Consider the following 22,577-nt stretch of genomic DNA (forward strand, 5'->3'; position numbering starts at 1 on the left):
CCCCAACAGAGCCCAACTACACCACTCATCTCCCTCCACATACATCTCATCCCCACACCACAATCTCCATCCACAGCTGATGAACTCACCGTGACATTGTGACTCAGATATTTACCAGAGAGGAGATGAATCCAAGATAAAATGTAGAGTATTGTGTGGAAAAGGTTTCTTTTGATCGCTTCAAGTGAAATGATCCATGTCTAGTCTTGAGGACAGGATAGATAGCTTACATGGAAGCATGGTGAAGAAGGAAGAAGACGGGGGAGGAATGCCACTTGGGTGACGTCATCCCACCGTCCCAACTTGCTCTCTCTTCATAAATAGGCGAGTTGGAAGTGGGAACCAAGGTTGCCCACAACTCTCGCTTCCTCTCTCCAAGCACCATGGCCGACGCGGCCTGCAAGCGCCACAAGCTTTCTACATCCAGCGTCGTGCAAGAAGAGGAAGAGGAGCAGCCGCTGCTGCCTGGGCTGCCCGACCACCTGGCTCACCGCTGCCTCTCTCGTCTCCCACCTCGGCTCCTTTTCGCCGTCTGCCGACAGTGGCGCCGCCTTGTGTACTCCCCTTGTTTCCCGCCCTTCCTGTCACTCTATGCCGTGGTCTGCCCCTCGGACGACGGCGGCGCGTCCGCGGACGACGACCCCATCGGATTCTACACCTTCGACCCACTCTCTGCCAAGTGGAGCCCGCTCCCGTCCCCGCCGCCGCACACGCCGCTGCGGAGCTTGCTCCTGCGGCATCCATCCTTCATCGCCCGAAGCCTCCCGGTGCAGTCCGTCGCAGCCGGCGGGCACCTCGTAGTCCTCGCGGCCACCGACCACCGCCTTCTCCCGGCCTTCCCCCGGCCGCTGGTCTTCCACCCGTCCTCCCGAAGCTGGCGCCTCGGACCGCCCCTCCGTGCCCCGCGTCGCTGGTGCGCCGCCGGGTCGGCGGGCGGGGTGGTCGTCATTGCCTCCGGCGTCGGCACGGGCTACAACACCGAGGTGGCCCGCTCCGCCGAGAGATGGGACCCGGCCGCCCCTGGCGCCGTCTGGGATCGGGTGGCTCCGGTCCGGAACGGGCGGTTCAGCCGGGAGGCCGTGGAAGCGGTGGCCTCGGAAGGGAAGCTCTGCATGGTCAACGTCCGGGGACGCGCCGCGAAGGAGGGGGCAGTGTACGACGTCCGGTCGGATCGGTGGCAGGAGATGCCGGCGGGGATGCTCGAGGGATGGACCGGGCCAGCAGCCGCGGCGGAGGAGGGCGGCCCGATCTACGTGGTGGACGAGGAGCGCGGCGCCCTCAAGGCCTACGACTGGGGGGCGGAGCGGTGGGTGGTGCTGGCGGAGTCGGAGCGGCTGATCAGGGCGGAGCAGGTGGCGGCCGGAGGGGGGAGGGCGTGCGTGGTGTGCGACGGCGGGGCGGCCGTGGTGGTGGTCGACGTGAAGTCGAGGCCGGGGAGGATGTGGACGGTGGAGCCCCCGAGGGGGAAGCGGGTGGTGGCCGTCCACGTACTCCCCAGGATGTGCCACGGTGCAGTCACGGTCGACGGTTCCGCAGAGACAACGTAAACCATGTTTCCTTTTCCTGTTATTTTCCCTTTTTCTCAAAATTTTTTTTTTTTTGTGACTGTTAAAGATAGAGAGAAAAAAAACAAGTAATTCAATTGAAGTATCGGCACCAAAGCCCATTTTAGCAGTCAGCTATGATCAGATGCACCCATGAAATTAACTCCTAAATCGAAAAAAACGTGCTATGTCCTTGACATGATGAACACGAAGAGAAGGGTCGCCGTCTATGTCCACAAGCCCGGCGAGAGAGAGAGAGAGAGAGAGAGAGGAAAGAAGGGCTTCTTTTGTTGTTTGTGATTCAGTGGGACCGTGGGAGTCGCATATGCGGTTAGGGCGGGACCCACACGTACGCTTCTGAGGGTGCAAAAAGCGGAGAAAGCGTGACGTCTTTGACTCGTCGCGATCCCAAATGTGATTGGGTTGGAAGCGTCGTGCCGTCGTGTTTATATGATGGGCAAAATGAATGCTGATCGAGAGTTTATATGATGGACGGTCGAGATCACAATTGTAAGGATACGAGGAAGGAATCATGTGTACCATAAACATACAAATATGGAAAACATTAAAACCTGACATGCAACAAAATCCTACTCAGCTACAGCAATTCAATCGTGACACTAAGAACCTTAGTCGATGGAAACTAACAAAATTAAATATAGATCATTTTAGGATAAATTCTTGGAATTTATCCTAAAATGATCTATATTTGATATAATTCCTAAAATGCCCTCATGATAAGATAACTAAGCAATATCTGGATACTACTGTGAACCGATCCACAATTCTCATGTATAAGATTTATATTATCAATTATATTATCTTTTAATAGATATATAATGTTTTTAGCATATCCATCAAAAAGACTATAATAACTAAGCAACTGAGCTCAAAACCCATTAAAAATTAGATCATCTACAAAAATAAGATTTCAAATAAGTTTCTTAATTTATCCAAACAAAGATATTAAATATATTGTTTTTAAATAGACTAGTAATGTTCTTGAAACCTATTGAAAAACACTATGACTAAGACAAATGAACTCAAAACCTAATACAAACTAGCTCATATACAAAAAAAAAAATTAAAATTTCAAATATGTACCGTTATTTTTTTACACATCCACTAAAGCTGATTCATCCTGTAGATATAGATTGATCTACACGAGTAGGAACTACTCCAATTATCTTGTTAGCTAATATTGAGGGATTATAACAAATAGAGAATACCTTTGAAAATTACGAAAAATAGAACATCTTGCAAAAAAAGCCTAAAAATATTTTATTTTCAAAAAATTCACCCATCATTTTATTTTATTGAAGAACTCAATAATCTAATAAATAATATCAGTAGAAAGAATTATGAGTTTTCTTCTTGTAATTACTACTCTCAAGATGAAAAGTCAACGGAGGTAGCCATGGGTTTCCATAACCATCTAATCTCATGTCTCCACTAACGTGCCCTCTTTCATTGTTCTTTTCTTGTTCTTCCTTCTTCTCACTTGTGATTAGTGTAACTATTGGATATCGTCTGTCTTTCTGCAGAAACAGCTTGATTGCCATAGGAGATCAAAATCACTCTGGAAGATGACAACAATTCAGTTAAGCAAAATGAAAAAAATCAACCCAGGCCATCATACTAGTTGTTGATACATTATATGCCACTTTTAGCTTGAGCTAGTGTAACCACAGAAATAATGATTAGGGCTTTCTTTTATAGCTATTTGGTGTCACTTCAAGAGTTTTTGTCTGGTGCCTAAGCAAGCTGCCGAACCATTCAACACAATTACAATAGTTCAATCGTAGGATTTTAATTTTGAATAATACCATCCGTATCGGTCCGTCAGTAGATTGATACGCGAACCGCCCACTATCGAATGGTACCGTTGATTGAGGTTGTTTCCATCCTATTACCATCCTAAATCAGTCGGTGATGATCGACTTCGGCCATCACCGCTCGCTACCAGATTGACACGGACTTAGCTGGTTTTGCCTAAGTCGTGCAGCACCCTTGCGCGTCCGTCCACAAAGGTCAGCCTCCCTGAAGCCTCCCATTGTCCCTTAGGACCAACAAAAGAGAGAACGGGTTAAAGAGAACGCCTCAATCGGGATCCACAAGCAAACATGTCCGAAAAACACTTCATAGACAATGCAAATTACAAACAGACTTTACAAGCTCTGAACAGTGGCACAACAAAAGGTAAAATGGTCCATTATAGACCGAAAAGCTCTCGAACGTGTCCACATGACACAACCTTTATTTACAAGCCTAAAGAGGCCACCAACCCAACTAACATGGGACTATTAAGCCTTCGGCCGCCCCTCTACCTGCTGTACAAGGCATGAACATGCCAAACGATACGGACATACATAAGCATTACATCAAACACCCTGTTTCGAAGTTTGTCCGTGACATTCTCCCCCACTTATCCCTTCGACGTCCTCGTCGAAGCCTTTGTGAACACTGCAACTCTTCGCCTTTGCTGAGTCTTCAATCTTCTGCTCTAGCTGCAATGCGCCTCCTGGCTCCCGGCTGCTCTCCACTGCTGTTTCTGAGTAGTCGAACCTTTGATCCGCCATGCTGCTTCAACTCGCCAATGACTCTGACTCTGGTGTGGGGTTGGCTGAATTGTGTTGATCCTCATTGATTCCTGCGGATCTCCCAAATGAAGGAAAAGACCATCCTTACTGCGCCAGTCTCTCATAAATTCCACATGCTGCTCGAACTGGGTGGATGCTTGTTGGAGCTTTAACGAGCATCGTCTCGCAAACTTCTGAAGTTTTGGGTCCTTCCTCCACAAAATCTGCTCATTGACTCTTCTTTCAGTTAGTTGTCACATCCAAGTAGGTTCGCATCACTTCTGCTTTCGATTGGCATTTCGTTGGGAAATGAAGCGGACAATCTACTCTCAGTAGCACTGATCACCGTTGGTGAGGATTTGACAACTATTGTCTTCCGTTATCTTCGAAGGGTCTTTAAACTTGTGCAGAGCTCCTCTGCTGGATAGATAAGAGAATTGGGGTACTCGGTTTCGCCCATTCTCTTAAGAGTTGAGAAGGCAAAGGTTACTTGACTTCGCCCGCCTCCTCGAGGTTGTACTTCATGCATCGAGCTGGTTACTGGCCTTCGCCTGCTCTTTGCTCACACTTCTAAAGCACTTGAAGTGTTTGCACTCCTTGCGTTGAGTTAGTTACTGTGATTCACCTTCTCAATGCCATTGAACTTCTGGAATGCAGGAAGTTTTCACCCCAACTTGGAGTAATTCTCTGATAGATGAGGTCGCCTTTGGGATTGTACCGTCTTCTCCATCAACCCTGCCGCCTACTCCACTGAGTAGCAAAGGTACAGCACCGCGTACTGCTTGCTTCGTTCCTTGGTCGTGCACTCTTGCATGACCCGAAGTCCTTCACTTACAGCTATCTTGATGAGAAACTTGTTGACACCGGTCTTACGAAGTTCCTCGGCCTTTGCCCTTCAACCTTGTCTCGGTACTTGGAGATTGCCTCTGCATGCTCCACCTCCTCGGCCCCTTTCACGACCAAACACTCTCCCTCCATGAGAGTAAGGGATCAATGACCTTCACGGAAGTCCCGCCTCTGCGGTACCATGGCGCTGCCATGCCCATGGCACTACTATCCGTCGCCTCGCATCTCCATCCCTTTTCTTCACAATCAGTAGAGATGTCTCCATGGCACTCCTCTGAGTCCACCTCCATTCTAACTGATTGCTTGATTTTGGGTAGCTAAGTCCCTCTGGACTCGTCGTCGCTTCCTCGCCCCTTTCGACCCCCTGCTTCAACACCTCTGTGTTCTCTAAGCAGTCTGTTTGGTCGATGGAAAGACAGACTGCAACTCCCATGCATGGCCTCTGCCATCACGTTGTAGGGTTTGCACCGATTCTGTTCTCCTTAGCTTCCTTGGTAGCAACGTTCGCTTACTCGACCTTGTCCTCTGACTTGTCGGGCTCCCTTAAGCGAATATGAGCTCTAGAGCAGTCCAACTCTCCAGCTGCTTCGATCATACCTCTGCATGATCAAGTCCCCCCCATGGAACTCACTGGTACTTGCATTCGAACTTTTCCCTTAGTGGAACACAGCCCCCATATGCTGATGACCAAGGTTTTCATCCGATGCAAAATTCGATGCACGCCCGAAAGACCCGCCTCTGCGGTACCATGGCCTTCACTCCTTGAATCCATAGCCCTTTTTGCCGTCGTGTTGTTCACCGAAGTGGAGCTTCCAGTAGCTCCCGATCATACCTCCATATGATCCAGTCCCTCCCGGGACTCACTCGTGTGTATCGCATTGCCACGAACTGTTCCACCACGATCCGCTACACCATGTCGCCTCCTGGTGACATCTCCATTGCATTCTGATCCTTGTGGAATAAACTCGAATTGTGAACCCTCCATGTGTGGCCTCTGCCAATACATCACAGGGTCACCTCCACCTTCGATTTTGTTCGCTCCTTTGGCAATCGACCTTCATCCACCCACTCTTGGGTCACACCTAGATGAAGCACTGCTCTAGGACAGTCCGTCGCCTAGTAGCTCCCGAAGTCCACCGACTTCACTGTAATTTGTGCACCATTGTCTGGATCCTGGGCCTCTGCCCCTACCAGCACAATCTCCGCTGCGCACTGCTTCCTTCATGACAACTTGAATGGTAATACTGTGGCATATTCTTCAAGAGTACCCGCCTCTACGTCCTCTTGCCCTGTGCTAAGGCCTTCTGAACCCAACTTCGCCTCCGCAAATTGAGTCACCTTAGTTCCTCCATCAAATGCTCCTCCGAGATAAGGTGCATGTGCCCAAAAGCTCCCTTCGTCTTTGGCACCATGCAAGATGAGTCCACTCCGTCAGAATGAAGGACCCATGGAACAACATGATCCTGCTCTTGCCTCTACAAGAGTTCATGTCCTTGACCTCTGTCTAAGGAAAGCACTGTGCTTCTACTCCATGTTCCAACTTCTCTGCTGGCTCCCTTCATGCGGCTTGGGTACTTCGCCAAGTTACACCCAAGTTGCTCCGCTCCTCGTTTTCGCATTGAGTCGATGGTGGCCCTCGTGCCCACCATTCCACGGGTCAGCCCTCCCTTGAGTCCGATCTCTACATCGACTCCAAGTGTGCCTTCATTTAAGTTGCTTTAGGTCGCTCCCCCACTTGATCTCGCAATGCATCCACCAATGCATTCTCTCGAGCGAGATCATGCGACAACTCCTCGCTGCTTGCTCGGTCCATTGAGCTTCGTGGAGTTGTTGTTTGTGAGGTACTCCTCCTCAACATGTGAATTCCGTCTCACATGATTCTCCCTCTAGAGAGCCGAGACTTATCCCTCCTGGATAACTGTCCCGTTGGAGCAACATCTCTCTTCGTTTCGGAGATCACCCTCCCCTTGGACTACTCCGATCTGCTGAACAAACTGTGCATTGTTCTGCCTCTTGCAAACGCACTTGCTAGATTGCGCCTCCACGTCAATACAACCACCGCTGCACCCCTCAAGGCCTAGCAACATGCTGAACTCGTTGCACACTTCAGCCTCCTCCGGACGTATCCTTCGCATGCCGAAGAGAAAGTTTCAATGCTCCATGGCGCCGAGTCTCGACCGCCTTGGGATGGCCACGAACATTCCATCGTCCGCATACAAGCCCATGCATGAGTACCGAATTCTTCGAGTTAGCAATTCCTCTCACCTCTGTGAGCTTTGCACAACTCTTTCGGTCGTTGAGCAACTCATTCCACTTTGCATGGTCTCATCCTTTGCCAAGCGCCTCGCTTGCTTTGAGCACCATCAAGTAAAGTTATCAACGTTGAGCCGTAGCTCAAACTTAGCCATCCCAACCTTTGTGCGCTCCGCATTCTTCCAAGCTTGCCTGTTCTCGTGGTGCCTCTTGTGCGAAGGGTTGGCCATTCCTCTGAATGCCAATGTTAGATGCCCGCTCCTCTGAGCGACTCTTTTCCCTACATCTCCATGCCCGTTTTCCCTCAAACGGTCGCGCGTTGCTGACTGCCCTCCATGCAGCCCCGCTAGGTCCCCCACGTTTGCATGTCAAGTGTTTCTATGAGTGCTTGTCCCGCTCTGATACCATATGACACGGACTTAGCTGGTTTTGCCTAAGTCATGCGGCACCCTTGCGTGTACGTCCACAAAGGTCAGCCTCCCCGAAGCCTCCCATTGTCCCTTAGGACCAACAAAAGAGAGAACGGGTTAAAGAGAACGCCTCAATCGGGATCCACAAGCAAACATGTCCGAAAAACACTTCATAGACAATGCAAATTACAAACAGACTTTACAAGCTCTGAACAATGGCACAACAAAGGGTAAAATGGTCCATTACAGACCGAAAAGCTCTCGAACGTGTCCACATGACACAACCTTTATTTACAAGCCTAAAGAGGCCACCAACCCAACTAACATGGGACTATTAAGCCTTCGACCGCCCCTCTACCTGCTGTACAAGGCATGAACATGCCAAACGACACGGACATACATAAGCATTACATCAAACACCCTGTTTCGAAGTTTGTCCGTGACAAGATGGTATTAGCTGAGGGAGAATAAAGAAGAGAGAGAAGATGAGGGAGAAGGAAAGGAAGAACTTGGAGATCTGATGTCGCTCTCCCTCGATGATCTTGATCCGTCATCACCCTCCCTCGTCGAATGTCACAGATAAGATATCACCTCCTCCTCGTCTGTGGCGACGAGATCTTAGTGTTGTTGACGACTTCTCCTCATCTGCGCGGGGAGAAGAAGCCTCAACGATCCTGATCCATCGTCACCCTCCCTCGTCGAATGTCACAGATAAGATATCACCTCCTCCTCGTCTGTGGCGACGAGGTCTTAGTGTCGTTGACGACTTCTCCTCATCTGCGCGGGGAGAAGAAGCCTTAACGATGTTGTAGGGAAAAAAATCGAGCATTGTCGAGGTGACGTTTCGTCTCCCCACGTGGGCAAAGGAAACAAGGTGACGACATCGTCTCGTCACCCTTTTTCAATGCATACATGCAAATATATCAACACAAAAAAATAGTTCTATTATGATTTAAATAAAAATAATGACAAGTTAATACTATTCTAACGATCTAAAAGTTAAATATATGGAACTTTTCTTGCATTGAACTAGGTAAAAGAACAATGCGAATTTTTGAGAAAAGCTCCTCATTTTAAGGTTTTTTTTTCTTCCAAAAGACGTCCTCACATTTTGCTTTTCTGAGTGCCCGTCTCTTAATTCCTAAAATATCCCCTTAAGAAGACATCCACGATAATTCTCACCCTTTCCTTTGAATTAGTCCAATCATAAAGTTTTTAATAAGATTATAATGTTTTTTTACTTATATAATAAATTTAATAAAAATACTATAACTAATAACAACGATTAAAAAGACAAATACAAACTAGCTTATCACCCTTTGTGCGATCTCAAATAGGTATTTTTATTAATTTAGAATAAGAGCATGAAAAAGAAGCTTAGACTTTATTGTCAGTTACTAGTATTTTGTAAGCCCATAGAAAGACACCATTGTTTTATAAGACCATATAAATACACCAGTGTTTTATAAGACCATACAAAGACATTGTGACTATACCGTCTAACCTTATGGATCGATCCAATGCAAAGGATGGCAGCAACATCTCCTTGGTGATAACGAGTGGTTGATCCTCCTTAGCGATTGCAGCCCCTGCTTTTGTCACTGATCGCTGCTCCTTCCTCCAACCGAAGCATTCTGATGAGATCTGCATGCTGCGTACATTATCATTATCGTCGAACGCATCTATGGAGCCTTCAGGATCCCCTATGCCACGATATTTGTAGGGTAATCTAGGGGCGATACCACATGTACAACCAAAGAACAAAAAAAAAAATTCTCAAATTTCTTAATGATGTGTTCGTCGTCATGCGAAGATTGGTGCGCAAAATCTACAAAACCGAAAACTGCGTATATGAAATATTATGTTTTACTTAGGGAGATCGTATATTCATGAATCCCTATAGATTTGTATGAGAGGATGAAGGAAGTCAAGCGTCCTCCTCTCTAGTGGTGATCCACACAGTAGGACTGCGACGACGCTCCTCAAATCATTGCCCAAAACTCCACACCTACTATTTGAAGAGAAGAAGGGGAGAGAAGAATAAGAGGTGGTAACAAAAAAACCTCTAGCCTATAAGTATTTAGTTCCCTTCTATTTATAGAGGCCCATTGTCAACTTAACCCTAATGGATCATGCCCTATTGGGTATTAGATCACCATCCAACTACCCAAACATCTTAGATTAGTGGATCTCTATCAAATAATCTCTCATTGGTTCTTATTAGATCTCATCCATAGGATCCAATAATTCAGGGTCTTATTGGATATCCAATAAGGTAGGGGCTCTAGCAGATATCTCATATCTGAACCTCTACTCTTTGCAACGTCTACCATATGTGTGTGACCCTCTAGACCCAATATCGAGCTGGCTGTGAATCATACCTGTCAAAACTTTTTTGGCTTAATGAATTATTATCTCCATAATAATTCACTCAACTCATCGACTACGGACGTATTAGGCCACTACGTTGTAGTCCTTAGATGATACAAGAGAATCCAATTCTTTTGATCTATCTGTCCTCAATTATCATGTATATATAGTCTCTCATCTATCTAATATCTTAAAGACAATATACCGGGCATGATGCTGTCAGACTCATACGGTATCTACTCGACTCTCGCTTTAATCGGATTCTCCTAGAGAACTCTTTCTCTCTCAATTCGAATGACCCTATCCAGAGACTTGTCTAAGCAAGAACACATGGGATATTCCTCTCATGACACCGAGAGTGAATTATCCTCTATCGACATTTAACAGTCCTCGTAAGGTTAGCTACCACTCCCGATGACCGGTTGTGCTAGATCTAAAACTTCCCAAGCCTATAAGTCCGGTATCAAAGAGTGGAGTACTGATACAGGATATCGTTGGTGTCTCAAGTCTAAGGACCAGATACACTACTGGGATAACAAAATTACTGTATGATAATGAGGTATCATTAACCATCAACATTTTGTGAGTGGATCATTGAGCACCTACATTGTAGCCCTAGTGTCCCCACATCAACAGCTATGAGACTAGTTACCTCCATCACAGTGATTTAAAAAGTGCTAGGTGCCAAAAGGCGCCAAGATCCAAAAACGCCCGAGACACTGGGTACTCACTTGAGCGAAACGAGACGCTAAAATATAAAAATATATAATATAATTAATAAATATAATTATTTAAATAAAAATATACTATTAAATTAAGAAAATCAGGTATAAAATCATAATAAATAAATAAATAAATCATAATAACATTTTTTTATTTTTAAATAAAAAATATATATTATTAAATAAATAAAAATTAATAGTATTAAAATCAAAATAATATATTATTAACCTAATAAATAAAAATATTATTATTAGTATACAGTTAGTAGTATATTATTAATATACTATTAATAGTATAGTGAGAAGAGTGTGAGAAGACCGAGGCTACTAAGGCAACGCCAACGGTAGCAGGCGACAGTTGTAGTTGGAGCGGGAGTGACGAGTGACATCGAAAGTGGGAGCGGGAGCTGCGAGCGGCAGCGAGAGCGATGAGCGATAATGGGAGCGGCGACAGCAACGGCGAGCGGCGAGCAACGATTGTGGCAACGACGAGTAGCGACAGTAGTGGCGAGCAGGGATAGTGGCAGTGGCAGTAGAGAGCAGCGACAGTGAAGAAGAAATCGCGATCGTAAGTGTTAGGGTTGGGGAAGTCGAGGAAATTGCAAGAGGAGGCCTGATATCAGTGATTTAGTTGGTTCGATTGAACCAACTAAAGCATCGGAGACCAACTATACCTAAAAATCTGGTTCAGTCGCCTGTTTTAACCCAAGCACTCACCCGAAACGCCCAGGCGACGCCTCTTTGAAGCGAGGATATGAAGCGAGGTGCTGGGGCCTCGCCTTGCCTCACCCGAGCGCCTAATGAAATCACTGCTCCATCATATAGACGAGTATACAGCACACCAGTCTGTATAGTTATCTCGATGTCCCTTTCGAGTAACCTATGAACAGGATTATTTAGGGTATGTGTTTAAAGGTGAATCAGTCTCATTATCGTGATTTCACCATGATCTAATTCTCATTGCATAGATTCATAAACATCACAATATATATGCATATATGTAACAAGCAATATAAAGTGATAAAATATCAAAATATAATAAGCAAAAATAATGTGTATCACATCACACGTGCCATCACTCACGTGATTGGTTTGCAGGGCACCTATGACTAGCAACATTCTTCTCCTCCAATCGCACATCCGCCTTTATTTTTAATCTCCAAGCCACTCCTCCAGTAACTCCAACTCTAGAGCTGTTGACGAATCAACCGTTAAGCCCAGGTGTAGTGCCATGGACAACTCCTCGGCCGGGTTCGACTGCATATATACATCGCAGAGTCCACCAAGTGGCTGATCTACCTTCTTTGCAAGAGCGCAACATTAGTTGCCTCACCACTACCTCTCCTCTCCGCTACCACGTCATCGCTCTCCAGCCTCTCAAGTCATAGCTCTGCCACCGACGGTGAAGCCATCAGACGACATCTCAAAGGCAACGACTGCAGCGAACACGACTAGGCTGCTCCCACGACACCTTTAAAGTCCTCGAGCTCCGCCATCATCGCACCAGCTCCAACGAGTAATGATGCCACCCCTACTCCTTCGACGACTACAAAGAGCAGCCCTACTACACTTGCCATGACTGCAAAGGCTCCCAAAGCTAGCGCCACTACTCCGGTCGGAGCTCCGAAGGTTCCTATGTCAACCTCCTCTACTGCGATCGGTCTCCCCGTTGCAATGCCTCTAGCGCTGCGCTCATCGATGCCACTCTCCATCAGATTCACTGGCCTCATCGAGGACCACCAGCGTAGAATCCCTTTCCTTTACCGAGCATTGATCTACATCTCTAACTCTGCGTTGAACACTCGTCTCTACACCGAGTGTAGAGTTGGCCCACTCGCCTAATTGTAGAGCACCTTCAACACTAGGACATCGTTGATCCGTTACCATCGCTGCTGAAACATCTTCGCCTCTGCTTTCGCTTGCCTTTCTCCATTCATCACCCTAAACAACAGGAGCTACAGGAGATATCGTTAAAACGCACACCATCTCCTCTCAGTGGTTGCAAAGCAGGAGGTTGAGCGCCCGCTGCCTTACCCTCGAAGGTACACAGCATCCCCAATACTGATAACCCTCCCGCTGCCCTTAGCGAACTACTACGCTATTTGCCCTCGCACCACCATATGCTCGTGTGAGTTTCACTACTCGCTCCCCACTGTTCCTTGTCGTCCGCCGCACCTTCCTCTTCCCTATCACAACAGCCTACATCCACCTCTCTATTAAAGGCGATCACTAGGCCCAATTTGCACCGGTACGCTTCTCGACTATTGATCTCTCCCTCTACCCCTAGTTCTCTTGCACCAGTAGATTTCACAATTTGCAGACGCCATCACATCTGCACCGTCCAACTGCCCATGATGACAGCAAACCATGGTGGACTTCACGCCGCTGCTATTGCCTATTGCCAACCGCTGCCTCGCCGTCAACTGCCACAAGCACCGCTCATAGTAAAAACCACCCTCCTATAGGATGCACCTTCTTCCCATCGAGAGCTGCTCATATTTGCGGGTCTAAGAGCTTCTATACCCAAAGCCGGAGCACTTCTGGCAGCCAGCTTCACTGCAAACAGTAAAGGTGTTTCACGTCGCATCGTGAAACACAAACATTCGACTTCACCTCTTGCTTTCACATCTCCAGAAATACTCACATCACTGCAGCTGCAACCCTGATCTACTAGATCAGTTCCCTTCCTTCTTCGGCAAAGCTTCGACGAAGTTCCTTCCTCGAGTTTCTCCCCTCCAACAGAAGAGCACTCCCCCTCCTCACCGTACTCCAGGTGAATCTGACGTGACGACAAGTTGTTCACCACTCAGATCTCCCGCCACAAGATTTGCAGAACTGCAACAACTTTGCCTTGCTTGCTACAGCAATTGTGCCCTTGGTAGAAGCACTACACCTCATCGGAACCATCTTCCACACTCCTATAACTCACGACTATCAACGTGCTCCCTCAAATACATATCCTCAAAATGTCTTCATCGTCTATTTCTAATGCTCTAGTTATTGTCCCCACAAGGAACCATAACACTTCTCAACATACAGGCCTTATCACCATCAATGCTGTAGTACTCATCCCCTTCAAATTATCCAAATGCGATAACTACGTATCTTGGCATGCACAACTTTCTAATCTCTTGTATATGATCTACTAGGCTACATCGACGACTCTCTACATTGTCCACCTGCAATGATCAACATCCTAGGAGAACCCAGTCCAATACCAAATCTAACCCACAAACTATGATTATGCTAAGATCATCTCATCCTCCAAACTATTCAAGCCTCAATCGCTAGGTTTATCGCCCCATTGATATATTCATGTATGACTGTTGCAGAAGGATGATACAAATTACAAACCACCTTGACGAATCGCTCACGTACTCGCATGCTTGGTCTTCTATCCACTAATGAAAATGAAACAAGAGGGAAGTATTATTATTGATTATCTACAAAATATCAAAGTTTTTATCAATGACTTGACTTTGATAGGTCATTCCCTTGGTGATGAAGAAGTCATAATCCATACCCTTAATAGTCTAAAAGATGAGTACAAAGAACTAGCAACAGTAATTCAGACACACGACTCACTAATATCATTCGAAGAACTCTATGACAAGTTGACTGACTATTAGACATATTTGAAGCGCGAGGATAGATTGCCCGGACCAACCATTATAACTCAAGTCAGTCAAAAATCCAAGAGGAAGAACAACCAATACAATAAGCATGTCCACAAAGGTCTGACTAAGCTACCTTCTGACTCTATAGGTCCTAGACAAACCCCCTTGCCTCATCCACATTATCAACATTTCAATCATAACTATCAAGGTGGCAACTTCAATAATCATCAGCCTTGGCGTCCTGACCTCACAAGCCAACAAAGAATCGTCTGTCAACTGTGTGATAAAGTTAGATACTCTGTGAAAGTCTATCGGTCTTAACCCAACCTCCCTGCTCCATCATGGTGACCTCAAGCAAATCCCATGACTACTCTGACTACTAGTCAACCTAATTGGATTATGGATTTTAGGGCTTCTCATCACATCATCTCTTATCTTTAAAACTTGTCCATCCATAACAATTATAGCAAAAATAAAGATATCATCATCAATAATGATAAAAGAATTCTCATTACTCATATTGATTCCACAATGCTTAATTCTCTTACCACAACTGCTACACTCGATATTTGTATGCATCTCACATTAAACAAAACCTTATTTTCGTTTCTCAATTCTGTAAATAAAATGATACTTCAATTGAATTCTTTCCTGACTCTTTTCTTGTCAAGTATTTGAGCATGGGAGCATCCTTACTTGAAGACCAAAATAATGACAATATTTATGAGTGACCTTTTGAAACATCCTCTATATCTTGCTCTAAACTATTTAAAATTATTTACTAAATACGCATGGTTATATCTTCTCTATCATAATTTGAAGTTTCAATAGTCTTTACCAACTTTAGAAAGTTGGTCAAGAATTTCTTTCGCTTTGTCAAATGTAAACATCAACATATAATTGAAATTAATCTTACACTTTTACAACAAGCATCTATACCACCAACTTTTTGGTCAACTGCTTTTCAAACTACAATATATCTCATTAATCGTATACTCATTCCAGTCCTACAATACCAGTCGCTATTTAAAAAAACTATTTCATAAGCTTTCAAACTTCAGAAACTCAAAGTCTGGTTGTTTATGTTATTCATGGATATGTCCTTATGTCTCACATAAGCTAACACCATGATCTAAGCCTTGTATTTTTATATGATACTCTCTTGAACATAATGCTTTCCGATGCTACAAACCTCAAACTCAAAAAATCTTTATATCACGTCATGTTATTTTTATGGAGTCCACTTTTCCTTTTCAGAAAGCAATGCCCTCGACAACACCACCATTGGCTTTACCTTCTCCTAGATCTAGTGACATTGAAGTGTCACAAGCTAGCCCGACCCATGTTAGTGACTCACCACCGACTATACCAACAACAAAACCTACTACTTCCATAGTCTCTAAACATCCAATGACAACACACTCCAAAAGTGATCTTTTCAAATCATGTCAAGTACTTGAACTACATCCAATAACAAAATCCTCCCTTGAGACTAGTGAATCCACCACAATTACTCAAGCTCAAAAATCTCCTCACTGATATAAAACCATATGTGAAGAATATGATACCCTCCTTGATAACTCTACATTGATCCTAGTACCCTTTCATTACCTAGAAAACATTATCATGTGTAAATATGTCTTTCGAATTAAGCAAAGCCCAAACGGATCCGTTGTCAGATATAAAGCATATCTAGTAGCTAAAGGGTTTCATCAACGACCTGATGTTGACTTCACAGAGACATTCAGTCTCGTTAAACTCATAATAATCTGAGTTATCCTGAGTTTGATCATCTTAAAAGACTAACACCTATGACAATTAGATTTTAATAATATATTTTTATATGAGACTCTAACTGAAGACGTATTCATGTAGCAACCTATTGGCTTCGTTCATCCTCAATATTTAAGGCATATTTGTAAACTACATAAAGCTATTTATGGACTTCATCAAACATCAACTAGCTTCATCAACTCTAAGTTTCATTAACTCAAAATCTGATACCTCGTTATTCCTACGATAACAAAATAAAAACACAATATATTTTTTGATATATGATTATTATCACAAACAATGATCATTTGAAGATTCAAGCATTCCTAAAACAATTGATCGATCGATTATCCCTCAAAAATTTAGGAAGAGCTATTTTTTAAGAGTAGAAGCAATATTTACATCTTTGAGTCTCTTCCTATCACAAAGAAAGTATATTCAAAATTTATTATCAAAGATAAATCATGGTCTCTTTCTTTGCAAAGATGCCTCACTTCAACTCTATGTCTTTGTTGATGCTAATTGGGCATAAAACATTGATGATAGAACATCAACATCGAGATATATTATCTTCATTAGAGTTAATTTAATTAATTGGAGTTCTAAAAAATAAAAGACAATCACATTGTCTACAACTGAAACTAAATATTGTCATCATCGTCGTTGCTGTAGAACTCAATTGGGTCACGAATATGCTTAAGGAACTAGATATGGCTGATCAACTAGTAGACTCACTCACAAAGCCTCTCGTTCGCAAACTAATTTCGTTGCATCACTTTAAAATCGACATCCTTAATAGGAGCTCAATCTTGAGTATAATAACATATAAGATTTTTTCAACTGCACAAAAAAATCTCACTGGTCAATTGAAGAAAATCTTCTCTTCTAACATATATAAATAAATAGACATTGTATTCATTTAATTCAATTGAGCTTTGTCGTTACATTTCATTTTATCAACTAGCTCATAAAAACCAAAGTTAAATAGAAATATTGCTTAACTCATTTTCGAAGAGGAAGTTCATCAATGCACATTAACATGACCGAGTGAGAGGGAGAGACATGCAAAATAGGCTAACAAAAGTAATCTCTCTTTCCTTTTCATGAACTCGCCTAGTATTATAAGCGAAGCGATAATGAACCACGAGGAGCATTACGTCGATGAATCCTCTCTCGGGTCTTACTAGACTTTCTCTTACGATGCGGTCATCAATCCTATTCTTACAACTTTCCTCACATGTGGTGTAGATGACAGATGGCTCAATCCAACATATGAATTTTGGTCAGACATGCATATTTTAATAAGCTTGACCTGAAGAAGATTTGAAGACACATTCTTTTACTCTGAAACCATATTAAATCTTTTATCAACGTAGTTCTATCTAAAAACCGATGACGCATGATCTATATTAAACATTTAATTGCATGTACTGCAATTGTATTCACAAGAATGTACCACAAATTGGGATGAACCTTAGGAACATATATCTACTGCCTAAAATGGATTCTGACAATGAAGAACCCCACTCGATCCAGATTTTTCTGGACAAGGCTATGAATCTGTAAATATAGCTCGAAACAACTCAATCAAAATCAGACAAAAAAAAGCAAACTGGATATCTAACACCTTCTACAACCAATTGAAGCGAAACAAGTAAATAGAAGCGAACCCCCAAAACCCAGTCACCAACCTAAGATCTGAATCAGATCAGATAACTTAAGAAAGCAAAGGGTTAAAGCTTTCTCCATTTATGCAAGAAATTTTCCCGGAATAGGTAGAAGCTACATCTCGGAGAAGGAAAACTGCCCAAAAAAATCTAAAGAGAGAAGAACGAATCGGACCTTGGGATGCAAGAAACGGGACGGGCTGGCGGGAGGTCGAGATGGTCGCGTCTCCGCCTCCGATTCAGTTGGTGCAAGGCGGGATCCGGCTCGTCCCGCCGCCGGATCGAAGCGTTCCCGACCTGCACCAAGCGAACCAGAGGCGGCCATGACTACAAAACCCTGATCGCCTCTTCCTCTTCCTCCGAAGGCGAAGGACGACTCCTCGGAGTATAAGGCCGAACGCGGGCTGATGCGGGTATAAGACGCCATCCCTTGGGGCACTACTTATAACTAGAACGGCAAAAGAGATCGTGACACGTGGTGCATCACCTGATGCAGCGAGACGTGTGACAGGCTGTCAAAGCGCGCTCCAGCTTGAGTGTTAATGAGAGTAAGTCACGGTTTGGTTATCACTGTGCCGTATATTAATGAGAGTAGTTTCAGTCTGCTAACTGCCTCAGCTCTCCACAGCCGCAACTTTAGGCGAAGGGACGAAGCTAAGCTTGGAATCTAAAACCATGCAAAGTGCATGAAGCTGCTGCAGGCTGACAACCTCAAGAGTCGGGGCAGGGCAGCCAAGTCAAGCAGAATGATTCCATTGGTGGAAGAGAGAGCGAGAGAAAGAGAGAGAGAGAGAGAGAGACGGCGACAGCTACCACGAAGTGTATATCATCACGATGTATATCATCAATTAATTATAATAATTCTAAAAATAAAAAAAAAAGAAGAATCTAGTTTTTTTTCTATACATATTCACAACTCATGTATATCATCAAGATGCGTTGCTTGGCAATGTTCGAGATATCATATTAATTATTGTGTTAAAAAAATATGCACCCTTTGTTTGTGATTTACGATATTTGATTTCAATCCTAATATAAAATTACATCGTTTCCTACCATTAGGATGTTGTATATGTTTGTGCCTATCTTTCCCTCCATATTGTCCGCATATTTGTGTTAGAAGTTTTCTTACCCTCATGGACAGATTTAGATACGAAGTTACTGTATTAGGGCATGCATTTGAAACATACTACTCTCGATTTTGATCGGCGTCTATTGTTGGTAGTATATTGTCGATGAAGATATAACGAAGGGCAATGGCTTGCTGTGATTATTGGCACTGCATTGGGTAATGGCGTTAATGCATACGATAGCATTGCTACGATAGGAGGTCACTACCCATATGTTTGAAATGAGAGATATTACAACATAGTGTGATGACCCTATCGAGGACGATTGCCACACAAGCATCGCAATAGGAAAGATCATCACGATCAATGGCATCGCAAGAGTGCAGAGGAGTTGCGATGAGGAAACCCCATGAATGTTTTGCACATAGGAGTTACTGACCTCAGTAGAAATTGCGACTTGGTATTCATGGGTTTCAAGTTGATGGAGATAACAGATGGTTGTGTTGTGGAGGGTGACACTATCCTCGGTCATTGACCCTACAATGTGCCATAGTTCATCAGCAGTAGTAGCTGGGGCACGATGTTGTCACAACAAAGGTATCACGTCAATGGCGATGAATGGTTATGGGTGTTGCAATGTTTATAGTGGTAGAGTTTGACAGAGGCATGTTGAGTGACGATGTCAATTGTTGTGTCCTCAGGCATTAGCCTCAACAGGCGATGTTGAGGATTGTGAGGTGGTTCGCCACACAATTGATTAGATGACAATGTTGCTGAGTGACTATAGGGGTCTAGTTTGTGTGATCGTGTTTAGATTCTACGGATGGCAATGCTTTCATGCGTCACGATAAAAGAATCTTGGAATTCACAATATGAGTGTTGCCCAAGTGTAAGTGGCCATGTGATGTTACGGTGAATTGTATCATAGTAGAAAGAGGGCTCAATGGACTGTTAGCACCGCTAAAGAATCAGAATCATCGACTAAGAGATTGCACTGACCGCGTGCAATAGAGAAATCACAATGAGAAGAAAATTGCAAAGAAGGGGTATTTGGGTGATAGGGATTTTGACTTTGTTAAAATTGATTTTTACATGGTCAAAATTAATTTTGACCAAACTTTGCCCCTAATTAAATTATGATCGTAGCCTATTTATAACCCTGATTTTGACCATTGAGATCCCAACTCTTGCCTTAATTAAATATTTATTGGATTTGATCTAAACAACTTTTATTTTTTGATGAATCAAATCTAATTTTCAGTTGATGAAATTTGAATAAATTAATTAATTTGTTCTAATTTATATTTTTATCTAATTATTCTATTAGGTCAATTGGATCTTATGTATAAATTGATTGGGATAGGCTCAATTTAGACACTCCATTTATGGATTGTGCAATTCATTGTGGTTCAATTTTTGGATTTCCCAATTAAACATAGTTAATTGGCTCATTTAGGACCTTTGTAGAATTATAAAAAAATATATAAGTTATATTTTCTCATATGACATTTTAGTAAAGTTTTTACTGCTTGTGGTATTTAAATTTTAATTATTATTGTTGAATATTTATGTAATTATTCACATGCATATATTTTAAATTATGAAATTATATTTATTTTTCATATAAATACATGATTTTTTTATTATAATTATTATCATCATATGATATTTTATACTATTAAAAAAGTTATTTAATAATTATTATATTATTTTTATTTATTAGTACTATAAAATTAAATTAAAAAATATTTAATAAATATTATTTGTGACTTATATCTCTAATTTTTATCCAACTAGTACTATTAAACTGACCTAGGATGGTAGCTTATGTGATACAAATTATAATAAATATTTTATCATTTATATAATATTTAAAATATATTTTATATCATTGTAATAGTTTTGTAATCACCAACCTAGACTAATAGATTTATAAAGTTATATTAAAGATTATTCTTATATGGCACTAGGGAAAGTATTTTTTACAATGACCTACTACTTAGGATATTTAAATAATCACAAAGGAGAATCTATTTTGAATAATTATATTGTGAGATAGAATAATATTATTTTAAAATTCTTTTTAGTTTATGATTATATACTTAAATATAACAATACTATTCCATAAGAATGATATTAGTCCTTCATAATGGTAAGATAATGTGTCAATATTTCACACGAAGTTGAAATAGAGATGATATTAATAGTTTAATTTTTACTAAAAATCTTAAATTATTAATATTTTGTTAATGTGATACTTTTTTCATTATACTATTTTTTTAATTAATTTTTTATAAATTACTTGAGCATGTGTAATTTACATTTAGAGTTAGATATAAGCCTTATTTGTTGAAAGGATCATAGATTTAATTATTGAAAGTTACAAGATAAATAATTAAAATAATGATTGAAAAAATCTTAAAAAATTAGTTTTAATAATTACTAATAATATTTAAACTTTACTATAGAATATAACTAGTGCACTAGAATATTAAATGATTGATTTAAAATTATTGATAAGTTATTAACTAGTACTTTAATAAAAAAACTTATTAGAACTTAGTATTACGATATTTAAAGAATTCTATTATATGTTCTCGTTATGATTGATAATGCTGTCAGACTTAAATATATTGAGTATGAATATAGATGAGTCATTCATGTGTAATTTATTTTTAATTCCCTTCCTTCTTTACTTGACTTATTAAGAATTTAATATAACACAAATAAAAAGTAAAAAAATATTTAAATTAATTAATTAGTATATATGTTTAGGAAGAATTAAAATTAAAATAGAAAATACTCATAATAATTTGGATATTATTCGAGGAGTGAATAATAATAAAAGGTTAAATCAAAATTTATCAAATAAATTACCTAAGTTTATAAATGCTATATATACTCATAAAAAAATATTCACACTAAAGTGCTACTTCTAAAACAAGAATATGAAGAGGACTTTAAAATTTGATTCTAAAGAAAATGACATTTATATATTTTAAATCAAACATTATAATAGTCCCTTTGGATTGATCCTAACTATTTAGCTTATATTACCAATAAAAATCAAGGAAATTATTTTAACTCAAAAAATAAAAGAGCATGAAAAAATTATTATTATAGGAAATCTTCTTAAAACAAAAATGGTAATAGCGAATACTTATCATCTACACCTAAAACGGTTCGTCTGATGGATCTTATAGATACACATTATGTTTCGATAATTCTAAAAATTTGATTTTTTATCTAAAATTATTAGGATATTATTTTTGTTTTAGTGGTGACAAAGTCAGTATATTTATGATTTACTTAAAGTTGGTATGAAATTTTGTATAATAATTTATATAGAATTAATGTGAATCTTGAGTTTATATGCTTACATATAATGTAAGCATAAAAAATGTAGTTTCATAAATCTTGACCTTGCAATCAAATATTAACATAAAATGTAATTTCGTAAAATTCTTGAAATTACATATGCTTACATTTACAAACCACTCCATTTTTTTTTTAGTAAAAAATGATATTTGATCATATTTATAAGTAACCTATTGAGATATGATTATATATATCTAATTCATATAAATTCTTAAACTGTTAACACCTTTAGGTGTACATAGTAAGTCGAGAAACAATTAGATATATAAGTTTAAATTATCAAATTCAATACAGGTGGTAAATTTTATAGTAAATATAATAAATCTAATTAAAATCTTGATTCTTTTG

General features: G+C 41.3%; 1 protein-coding gene and 1 long non-coding RNA gene across 2 annotated transcripts; one reads left to right on the plus strand and one right to left on the minus strand.

Annotated features, from left to right (window-relative positions):
* On the plus strand, nucleotides 1-1,678 carry LOC135628972 (F-box/kelch-repeat protein SKIP25-like). Its single transcript, XM_065136021.1, has one exon. It carries the CDS (start codon nucleotides 384-386, stop codon nucleotides 1,545-1,547), a length of 1,164 nt encoding a protein of 387 aa, XP_064992093.1. The 5' UTR covers nucleotides 1-383; the 3' UTR covers nucleotides 1,548-1,678.
* A 7,321-nt stretch (nucleotides 1,679-8,999) lies between these two features.
* On the minus strand, nucleotides 9,000-18,182 carry LOC135628973 (uncharacterized). Its single transcript, XR_010493118.1, has 2 exons — nucleotides 17,957-18,182; nucleotides 9,000-9,283 (listed from the first exon to the last, which is right to left on the minus strand). It is a non-coding gene; the product is annotated as an uncharacterized LOC135628973 (long non-coding RNA).
* Nucleotides 18,183-22,577: the final 4,395 nt, after the last annotated feature.

Source organism: Musa acuminata, chromosome BXJ3-1 (genome assembly GCF_036884655.1).
Source record: "Musa acuminata AAA Group cultivar baxijiao chromosome BXJ3-1, Cavendish_Baxijiao_AAA, whole genome shotgun sequence".
NCBI lineage: Eukaryota > Viridiplantae > Streptophyta > Magnoliopsida > Zingiberales > Musaceae > Musa > Musa acuminata.